General features: G+C 50.6%; 1 protein-coding gene across 2 annotated transcripts in view; it reads left to right on the forward strand.

Moving 5' to 3' along the window:
• C20H19orf38 (chromosome 20 C19orf38 homolog) overlaps positions 1-11,397 on the forward strand; it is a 32,913-nt gene that overhangs the window by 19,297 nt on the left and 2,219 nt on the right. For both annotated transcript variants that reach the window (XM_055371883.2, XM_019015125.3), the window contains exons 4-7: positions 361-453; positions 2,401-2,428; positions 3,993-4,036; positions 6,932-6,969. In XM_055371883.2, the coding sequence (XP_055227858.1) occupies positions 361-453; positions 2,401-2,428; positions 3,993-4,036; positions 6,932-6,969 (203 nt within the window). The remainder of the gene's footprint in view (positions 1-360; positions 454-2,400; positions 2,429-3,992; positions 4,037-6,931; positions 6,970-11,397) is intronic.

An 11,397-nucleotide genomic window follows, 5' to 3' on the forward strand; every position in this document is an offset into this window, starting at 1 on the left:
TCCACCTGCCTCAGCCTCCCAAAGTGTTGGGATTACAGGCATGAATCACCGCACCTGGCCTAAGATAGCTATCCTATGCAATGCTAGCCAGAGGAGTAAACCTCTTTTCCCAGTGGTACCACCAAAGTCCCAGAGTTAGCTCTCATTGGCTCCACCTGGGTTACATGCTCATCCTGAACCAATCACAATAGCCAGGAGTGGGGGATAGGCTAATTGGCCAGACACAAAGTTTGCTAAGTCTCTTGGGTCCAGCTGCATTCATGTTCTTTGGTTGAGGGTTATGGGGTAAGGGCTGGCTACTCAAAGGTAACCTGGAGAGACGACACTGACCTGCCCACTCTCTTTTCTGATTTTCCTCAGTGCCCACTTGGATCTTGGTGCTCTCCCTGAGCCTGGCTGGTGCCCTCTTCCTCCTTGCTGGGCTGGTGGCTGTTGCCCTGGTGGTCAGAAAAGGTAACAGCATGCAAAGCCTGGCACACAAGTTGCCAGTTGACAACTTCTGGAACGTGAAAATGTGCTTACACTCACAACTCACACCATTTTGTTTTCAGGTTCAGTAATTTGTTCATCACACCCCTTTTAAAAGTATTTATTTATTTATTTATTATTTTTCTTTTCAGACAGAGGCTCGCTCTGTCGCCCAGGCTGGAGTGCAGTGGCGTGATCTCAGCCCACTGCAACCTCCGCCTTCGAGGTTCAAGCGATTCTCCTGCCTCAGCCTCTCAAGTAGCTGGGATTACAGGTGTGCACCACCATGCCTGGCCAATATTTGTATTTTTAGAAGAGATGTGGTTTCGCCATGTTGCCCAAGCTGGTCTGGAACTCCTGACCTCAGGTGATCCGCCCGCCTCGGCCTCCCAAAGTGCTGGGATTACAGGCACGAGCCACAGTCCCCGGCCTAAAAATTTTTTATTTGGACACTCACTCTGTCACCCAGGCTGGAGTGCAATGGAAGGATCATAGCTCGCTGCATCCTTGACCTCCTGGGCTCAAGCAGTTCTCCTGCCTCAGCCTCCCAAGTAGCTGGGACCACAGGTGCATGCCACCACATGCAGCTAATTATTATTTTTTTTTTTTAGGACAGGGTCTTGCTGTGTTGCCCAGGCTGGGTAACTCCTGGGCTCAAGCAATCCTCCCACCTCAGCCTCCCAAAAGTCCTGGGACCACAGGCACACACTACCACACCTGGCTAATTTTTTAAAAATATTTTTTGTTGAGATAGGGTCTTGCTATATTGCCCAGGCTGGTCTTGAACTCCTGGGTTCAAGTGATCTTCCTGCCTCAGCCTCCCAAAATGCTGGAATTACAGGCATGTGCCATCATGCCCAGCCAAATTATGTGTGTGTGTGTGTGTGTGTATGTGTGTGTGTATATATATATATGTGTGTGTGTATATATATGTGTGTATGTGTATATATATGTGTGTATACACACACACACACACACATATATATATATATATATATATATATATATATATATATATATTTTTTTTTTTTTTAGATGGAGTCTTGCCCTGTCACCCAGGCTGGAGTGCAGTGAGGCGATCTCGACTCACTTGCTCTGTTGCCAGGCTGGAGTGCAGTGGCACAATCTTGACTCAGTGCAACCTCCACCTCCCAGGTTAAAGCGATTCTCCTGCCTCAGCCTCCCGAGTAGCTGGGACTACAGGTGCGTGCCACCACACCCAGCTAACTTTTGTATTTTTAGTGGAGACAGGGTTTCACCATGTTGTCCAGGATGGCCCAGCACTTTGGGAGGCCGAGGTGGGCAGATCGCGAGGTCAGGAGTTTGAGACCAGCCTGGGCAACATGGTGAAACCCCATCTCTAATGAAAACACAAAAATTAGCCGGGCGTGGTGGTGTGCACCTGTAGTCCCAGCTACATGGGAGGGTGAGGCAGAAGAATCACTTGAACCTGGGAGGCGGAGGTTGCAGTGAGTCAAGATCATACCACTGCACTCCAGCCTTGGCGACAGAACGAGACTCTGTCTCAAAAAACAACAAAAAAAGAAAGAAAGAAAAAAAAAATCTGAGGCCTTCCAGGCCGGGTGGGATGGCTCACCTGTAATCCCAGCACTTTGGAAGGCCGAGGCGGGTGGATCACTTGAGGTCAGGAGTTCGAGACCAGTCTGGCCAACATGACGAACCCTCTTCTCTACTAAAATACAAAAATAGCCGGGCCTGGTGATGCACACTTGTAATCCCAGCTACTCGGGAGGCTGAGGCAGGAGAATTGCTTAAATCCAGGAGGCAGAGGTTGAAGTGAGCCAAGATTGAGCCACTGCACTCCAGCCTGGGTGAAAGAATGAGACTCTGTCTAAAAAAAAAAAAAAACAGAAATTGCCGGATACAATTAGGACCAAAATCTAACACATGCTCATTTCTTTTTTGTTCCAGTTAAACTCAGAAAGTTACAGAAGAAAAGGTGAGATCATCCCTGGAGACCCACAGAGGGTGGTTTGGGGATAGAAGGACACTTCCCTGGCAGGGTGGGCACTCCATGCCCCCCACAAACAGCGCCTCCTGGTGGGTATGCTGCATAATAGGAACAGGAGCCATTTATTAAGTGCCTCCTGTGTGCTGGAGGACTGAGCTAGGACTCTCTGAAGCTGGAGCTCCTTATCCTTATGGCAGCCCTGGAAACAGGCACCATGAATAGCCCTATTTTACAGAAGAGAGGACTGAGGCTCAGCACTCAGTCACAGAGTGAGCAGTTTGCCCAGGGAGAGGCCCTTCCCCACACCCCTTTACCTCCAGCTGCCAGGAAACTGTCACAATCACTCTAGACACCCACAGTAGTTTCTAAAGAATGCCCCTGGGGTTATGCAGTGCCCAATTGCACTGTAGGTGATGGCCCAGGTTCCTGGGCACCAGGATGTCCTAACTGGCCCTGGCCTCAGTTTCTCTCCTCTGAGAGTGGGGAGACATCCTGCTGCCTGGAGATGAAAACCTGCTCTGGGGATTGAATCCCAGCTTCACCTGGCTGTGGGCCTCCTAACCAGGAGAATATATATATGTATTTTTTTTTTTTTTTTGAGATGGAGTTTCACCCTTGTTGCCCAGGCTGGAGTGCAATGGCGTGATCTCCGGCTCACCGCAACCTCTGCCTCCTGGGTTCAAGCAGTTCTCCTGCCTCAGCCTCCTGAGCAGCTGGGATTACAGGCATGTGCCACCACACCCGGCTAATTTTGTATTTTTAGTAGAGACGGGATTTCTCCATGTTGGTCAGGGTGGTCTTGAACTCCCAACCTCAGGTGATCCGCCCGCCTCTGCCTCCCAAAGTGCTGGGATTACAGGCATCAGCCACCGTGCCTGGCATATAAATATGCGTGTGTGTGTGTGTATATATATATATATATATATATATATGCATGTGTATATATATATATATGCATGTGTGTATATATATATGTGTGTGTATGTACGTGTGTGTGTGTGTGTGTGTGTATATATATATATATATATTTTTTTTTTTTAGACGGAGTCTCACTCTGTCACCCAGGCTGGAGTACAGTGGCGCAATCTCGGCTCACTGCAACCTCCGCCTCCTGGGTTCAAGCGATTCTCCTGCTTCAGACTCCTGAGTAGCTGGGACTACAGGCACATGCCACCACACCTGGCTAATTTTTGTATTTTTTAGTAGAGACGGGGTTTCACTGTGTTGTCCAGTCTGGTCTTGAACTCCTGACCTCAAGTGATCCACCTGCCTCAGCCTCCCAAAGTGCTGGGATTACAGGCGTGAGCCACTGCGCCTGGCCCAAGAGAATTTCCATGTTTTTTTCTTCCCCCGGCCAAGGGGCTGTCCCACAGTGTGACAGCTCCAGAAATCAGGATGTTACTGCTCTTCTGTGGGGAAGACCCATGGGTCAGTGGGTGGGGAGCAAAGGCAGCGTTTTGGGTGTGGTTTGGGGCCAGGGCTTTCCCAATCAAGCCTCCTGACTCAAGGGGCAACCCTGGTCCCTGTCACTTTCTCCTGAATTCCTTTGCAGAGATCGAGAATCCTGCTGGGCCCAGATTAACTTCGACAGCACAGGTCTGTGCCTCCACACTCCTGACTCCAGTGGGGAAAGGATTACACCTCCAAATGCCATCAGGCCTCATTACACTCCAATGAAATTTCTTCTGTGACTGCTTGTTCCCTTCAGGGTCAAAACACACCCTCGCCACCTCTTCCCCTGGGTTCTCACCTTCTCTCCTTTGACTTAACCTAAAGGTCACCTCCTCTGGGAAGCCTTCCCTGACTCCCTAGACAGGGTCTGTGCCTGCTACTTACAGGACCCCAGGTCCGACCATTCTTCTTACCCCTTGGTAGAAATACAATTAGGCGGCCAGGCGCGGTGACTCACAGCTGTAATCCCAGCACTTTAGGAGGCTGAGGCAGGCGGATCACGAGGTCAGGAATTTGCGATCAGCCTGGCCAACATAGTGAAACCCCGTCTCTACTAAAAATACAAAAAAATTAGCAGGGTGTGGTGGCGGGCACCTGTAATCCCAGCTACTTGGGAGGCTGAGGCAAGGAGAATCATGCGAACCTGGGAGACGGAGGTTGCAGTCAGCTGAGATTGCACCACTGCACTCTAGCCTGGGCAACAGAGCCAGACTCCATCTCAAAAAAAAAGAAAAAAAAAAAAAAAGCCAGGCACGGTGGCTCACGCCTGTAATCCCAGCACTTTGGGAGGCCAAGGCAGGTGGATCACGAGGTCAGGAGATCGAGACCATCCTGGCCAACATGGTGAAACCCTGTCTCTACTAAAAATACAAAAATTAGCTGGGCATGGTGGCACGTGCCTGTAGTCCCAGCTACTTGGGAGGCTGAGACAGGAGAATCGCTTGAACCCAGGAGGCAGAGGTTGCAGTGAGCCAAGATTGCGAGTGAGACTCCATCTCAAAAAAGGAAGAAAGAAACAAAAATGAAACAGAATTAAGTGATCATTGGGTGCTTGCATATTTCATACTCATTTCCTCTGCTGGACGGCCAGCTCCATGGGGAAAGGACCATGTCTATCTCCGGGACTCCAGGGCCACACTTGCCTTCCAGAACATGCCATTCTGCCAGCTTCCCCAAGGGGGCGAAAGGCAGCCAGTCTGTCATGCAGGATATTCTCTTGAAGGCACCCCAAGCAGAGAAATGTATTCTCTGTACTTCATTCCTGGTCCAACACACACACTTATTGAGCACTTACTATGTGCTAAGATCTGAGAGGGTCCTTTCGTAACCAAGACAGATGTGCTGTCTGTCCACAAGCCCATTCTCCAATGGGAAACAGCCCATGATGGCACCAGACTGTGTCTGGGACAAGGCAGGTGGTCCCCTGAGGAAGTGATGTTTTTCTTTTTTTTTGAGACGGAGTCTCACTGTGTCGCCCAGGTTGGAGTGCAGTGGCACGATCTCAGCTTACTGCAACCTCTGCCTCCTGGGTTCAAGTGATTCTCCTGCCCCAGCCTCCCGAGTAGCTGGGATTACAGGCACATGCCACCATGCCCGGCTAATTTTTGTATTTTTAGTAGAGGTAGGGTTTCACCATGTTGGCCTGGCTGGTCTCGAACTCATGACCTCAGGTGATCCACCCACCTCAGCCTCCCAAAGTGCTGAGATTACAGGCAATTACAGGCGTGAGCCACCGCCCTTTTGTTGTTTGTTTGTTTGTTTTTGTTTTTGTTTTTGTTTGTTTTGAGACGGAGTCTCACTCTGTCGCCCAGGCTGGAGTGCGGTGGCGCGATCTGGGCTCACTGCAAGCTCTGCCTCCTGGGTTCAAGCCATTCTCCTGCCTCAGCCTCCTGAGTAGCTGGGACTACAGGCGCCCGCCACCACACCCGGCTAATTTTTTGTATTTTTTTAGTAGAGATGGGATTTCACCATGTTAGCCAGGATGGTCTCAATCTCCTGACCTCGTGATCTGCCCGCCTCAGCCTCCCAAAGTGCTGGGATTACAGGCGTGAGCCACTGCGCCCAGCCTGTTTTTATTTTATTTTATTTTTTTGAGACAGAGTCTTGCTCTGTCACCCAGACAGGAGCGCAGTGGCGCAATCATAGCTCACTGCAGCCTTGACCTCCTAGGCTGAAGTGATCCTCCCCTCTCAGCCTCCTGAGTAGCTGGGACCACAGGCATACACCACCACACTCAGCTACTTTTTAAACTTTTTTTTCTAGAGACAAAAAATTATGTTGCCCAGGCTGCTCTTGAACTCCTGGGCTCAAGTGATCCTCCCTCCTTGACCTTCCAAAGCGTTGGGATTACAGCCGTGAGCCACCTCACCTGGCTAGAAGTGATGTTTAGGCAGAGACCTACAAGAATGGGTAATGGAGGCCGGGTGTGGTGGCTCACACCTGTAATCCCAGCATTTTGGGAGGCCGAGGCAGGCAGATCTCTTGGGGCAAGGAGTTTGAGACCAACCTGGCCAACATGGTGAATCCCTATCTCTACTAAGAATATGAAAATTAGCTAGGTGTAGTGGTGCATGCCTGTAATCCCAGCTATTAGGACGCTGAGGCAGGACAATCACTTGAACCCAGGAGGCGGAAGTTGCAGTGAGCCGAGATCCTGCCATTGCACTCCAGCCTGGGCAACAGAGTGAGACTCCTTCTCAAAAACAAGAAAAAAAAAATGGGTGATGGAGCAATTGGAGGAGAGCCTGGGGAGGAGGAGGAGCTGGCAGGTGCTCCTTCTGGAAGGCCTGAGATAAGATACCCATTTTCCCGAGGGCAGTGAGAGATACCCCTAGGAAGACTGTGTGTAGAAGGACTTGGTTCACTTTGTAGCTGTGAACAGTTCACCGTGCAGAATGGGTTGGAAAGGCGCCATAGAGGATGCTGGGAGATGGACCCCAATTGCTTTCCTGTGGGCTGGGGGGCAGTGTGGGGATGGCAGGGAGCAGGGAAGTTACAACTGGCCCCCAATCCTGGGTTTTCTTTCTCTTTCTGTTTCAGACATGTCCTTCGATAACTCCCTGTTTACCGTCTCCGCGGTGAGTGGTTCTTTTTCTTGGAACCGGTTTTCTGCTGACCGTCCTACCGGGAGAACGGGGCGGGCTCAAGGGGCACCACGAGGCTAAGTTGACCTGCTGTCTCTAAGCTGCGGGGGGGCTAGGAAAAGCCCAGAATCACTGAACAGGGACTCATTAGTGAGCCAAGAGTTGGCTGTGAAAAAATCCCAGGGGGTGTGTTAATTGAAGGTGGTGACGTCAGGCTGTCTTGTGGCCACAGGCAGGCAGGCCCCTTGGGGGTATGTCCTGGCCTGGTCAGTGCTGCCTTTGGTCTCAGTCATGACAGCCCCTCAGAATGGTGACAGAGGATTCAGGGTGACTTGGTGGCCTCTCATGGAGGCTTGTGACAATCTGATATATGCTGTGGTCGGTCCCCTCTGGGTATAAAGAAAAGCATGAAGTTGCTGGGTGCGGTGACTCACATCTGTAATCCCAGCACTTTGGAAGGCCGAGGCGGGTGGGTCAGGAGTTTGAGACCAGCCTGACCAATATGGTGAAACCTCATCTCTGCTAAATACAAAAAATTAGCTGGGCGTGGTGGTGCATGCTTGTAATCTCAGCTACTTGGGAGGCTGAGACAGGAGAATCACTTGGACCCAGGAGGTGGAGGTAGCAGTGAGCCAAGATTGAGGCATTGCACTCCAGCCTGGGCCACAAGAGCGAAACTCCATCTAAAACAAACAAACAGATAAAAATGAAAAAGTACAAATGCCAAGGCTACCCCAAAATGTAGCTGTGCAGAGAGTCCCATAGACCCAGGTTTAAATCCCAGCCCCGACACTGTGTGACAATGGGGAACAATATCCCCCAAAAGCAGAGGAAGGGATTTGTTTTTTTTCAAGACAGAGTCTAGCTCTGTCGCCCAGGCTGGAGCACAGTGGTGTGATCTCGGCTCACACAACTTCCGACTCCCGGGTTCAAGCAATTCTCATGCCTCAGCCTCCCGGGCAGCTGGGATTACAGGCACATGCTACCACACCCAGCTGATTTTTGTATCTTTAGTAGAGATGGGGGTTTCACCATGCTGGCCAGGCTGGTCTCAAACTCCTGACCTCAGGTGATCCACCAGCCTCGGCCTCTCAAAGTGCTGGGATTACAGGTGTGAGCCACCATGCTGGCTGGCTGCGGAAGCTGCTTTAGACAGGAGATCAGGAAAGTCTGAGATGGGTGACAAGCAGGAGGTGGGGAAGATTGGGGATGATTGATCCAGGCTAAGGACACATTTTTGGCACAGCCCAGTAAGCTGGGGTGGAGTGAGGAGTCGAAGGGGACCCCATGAAGAACTTTGATTTTACTGCTATTGATCTGGGACCCCGGAAGGGTTCCTAGTATAGGAGGGAGGGGACTGGATTCAGGTGCACACAGGCGCCCTCTGGTGGCTTCTGCAGGAGGACAGATTTGGGGAAAGTGGGGATCAGTGGAAGGCAGGAGCCTGGAGACTGAAGAGCTGGGCCAAGCGTGCACCAAAGGGTGGGTGGTTTGGTCCAAAATGTTGGCAGTGGAGTTCGAAGAAGTGATCAGATGCAGGTTAGGGGAGATATAGGGGAGAGAAAACACAGAGCTGATTTTTGATGAGGGGGCCAAGGGAGAAGAGGGAGGCCAAGGAGGGCGAGGCTTGGAGGGTCAGGAGTGTGGAGTCAGCCACCTCAACCCATGGCGCCTGGGAGCAGATGGAGAGGGGAGTCTATAGTTCAGGAGAGAGGTCAGTTCTAGAGATAGACTAGGAGTGCCTGGGATACAGATGGTAGGAAGGAAGGGGGCTTGGCACGGGCCTGTGCAGCCCTCTGAGGTCTCTGCTTCCAGAATAAATCCTGAGGCCATAAGAAAAACCCGGCAGGCAGGGCTCAATCTAAACGTTTCCATGAGAATCCACACCGCACAGAACACCAGCCTGGTGATGCCCCCTCTCCCCACTTTTTGAGGTAGTTTTTATTTATTTTTGTTTGTTTTTTGAGATGGAGCCTTGCTCTCTCACCCAGGCTGGAGTGCAGTGGTGTGATCTCACTGCAACCTCCGCCTCCTGGATTCAAGCGATTCTCCTGCCTCAGCTTCTCGAGTAGCTGGGATTACAGGCACCTGCCATCGCGCCCGGCTAATTTTTGTATTTTTAGTAGATATGGGTTTTCATCATGTTGGCCAGGCTGGTCTCCAACAACCGACCTCAGGTGATCCGCCTGCCTTGGCCTCCCAAAGTGCTGGGATTACAGGCATGAGCCACCGTGCCCGGACTTTTATTTGTTTTCTTACTTTTTTTTTTTTTTCTTAAATTAAGGACCAGGCGTGGTGGCTCATGCCTGTAATCCCATCACTTTAAGACGCCGAGGTGGGAAGATTGCTTGAGCCTGGGAGGTTGAGTCTGCAGTGAGCTATGATTGCATCACTGCACTCCAGCCTGGGTGACAGAGCAAGACTTTCTCTCAAACAAACAAAAAATTTCCGTATGAAAAGCATTCACATGTCAAAATATACAATAAAGTTTTCTTACTAAGCCATGCCTCTTCATCCATTGGTATTCCTTTCTGCAGACATACAGGTAACCACTGTTAGCAGCTGCACGTGGCAAATACACGCAGAGGTGGATCTGTACCTTCACCCACCACCCCCGCCAATTTTTTTTTGAGACAGGGTCTTGCTCTGTCTCCCACGCTGGAGTGCAGGGGCACCATCATAGCTCACTGCAGCCTTGATCACCTGGGCTCAAAAGATCCTCCAGCCTCAGCCTCCCGAGTAGCTGGGACCACAGACATCCACCACCATGCCCAGCTAGTTTATTTTTACATATATATTTATTTATTTATTTTTCTTCTTTTTTATTTTTAAATTTTATTTTATTAATTTTTTGAGATGGAGTTTTGCTCTTTCGCCCAGGCTGGAGTAAAGGGATGTCATGATCTCGGCTCACTGCAACCTCTGCCCCTGGGTTCAAGTGATTCTCCTGCCTCAGCCTCCCAAGTAGCTGGGATTATAGGTGCCTGCCACCGTGCCTGGCTAATTTTTTTTTTTTTTTTTTTGAGACGGACTCTCGCTCTGTCACCAGGCTGGAGTGCAGTGGTGCCATCTTGGCTCACTGCAACCTCAACCTCCCAGGTTCAAGCGATTCTCCTGCCGAGTAGCTGGGATTACAGGCGAGCGCCAGCACGCCCAGCTAATTTTTTTTTTGTATTTTTAGTAGAAGCGGAGTTTCTCCATGTTTGTCAGGCTAGTCTCGAACTCCTGACCTCAAATGATCCACCTGCCTCGGCCTCCCAAAGTGCTGGGATTACAGGCGTGAGCCACCAGGCCCGGCCTTTTTTTTAAGATACAGTTTCACTTTGTTGCCTAGTCTGGAGTGCAGTGGTACGATCTTGGCTTGCTGCACCCAGGTTCAAGCAATTCTCATGTCTCAGCTTCCCGAGTAGCTTGGATTACAGGCACATGCCACCGTGCCTGGCTAAAGTTTTTTTTTTTTGGAGACGGAGTTTCGCAATTGTCGTCCAGGCTGGAGTGCAGTGGCGCAATCTGCAGCCTCCACTTCTGGGGTTGAAGCGATTCTCCCACCTCAGCCTCCCAAGTAGCTGGGATTGTAGGTGCCTGATACCACACCTGGCTAATGTTTGTATTTTTAGTAGATACAGGGTTTCACCATGTTGGCCTGGATGGTCTTGAACTCCTGACCTCAGGTGATCCACCCACCTCAGCCTCCCAAAGTGTTGGGATTATAAGCATGAGCCACTGCACCCAGCCTAATTTTTGTATAATTTTTGTATATTTTTAGTAGAGACAAGGTTTCACCAAGTTGGCCAGGCTGGTCTCAGACTCCTGACCTCAAGTGATCTGCCCGCCTCGGCCTCCCAAAGTGCTGGGGTTACAGGCATGAGCCACCGCGCCCGGCCCAGAAATTTCTCATCCTCCCAAACTTGTCTCCGTGCAACACCCACTCCCCGTTCTCCCTCCCCCAGCCCCTGGCACCCACCATTCTCCTGTCTCTGTGGATTTGCCTATTCTGGACATCTCATGGAAATGAGATCACATGATATTTTTCCTTTTGTGACTGGCCTGTTTCGCTGAGCTTGATGTCCTCAAGGTTCATCCATGCCATACGTAGCCTGTGTCAGAATGTCCTTCATGGCAGGCACGGTAGCACATGCCTGTAATGCCAGCACTTTGGGAGGCCAAGGCGGGCAGATCACCTGAGGTTGGGAATTCGAGACTAGCCTGACCAACACGGAGAAACCCCATCTCTACTAAAACTACAAAAAAAAAAAAAAAAAAAAAAATTAGCCGGGCGTGGTGGCACATGCCTGTAATACCAGCTACTCGGGAGGCTTAGGCAGGAGAATCACTTGAACCCAGGAGGCGGAGTTGCTGTGAGCTGAGATCACGCCATTGCATTCCAGCCTGGGCAACAAGAGCGAAACTCCATCTCAGAAA

The sequence above is a fragment of the Gorilla gorilla genome, chromosome 20, assembly GCF_029281585.2.
Source record: "Gorilla gorilla gorilla isolate KB3781 chromosome 20, NHGRI_mGorGor1-v2.1_pri, whole genome shotgun sequence".
In the NCBI taxonomy this organism is placed as follows: domain Eukaryota; kingdom Metazoa; phylum Chordata; class Mammalia; order Primates; family Hominidae; genus Gorilla; species Gorilla gorilla.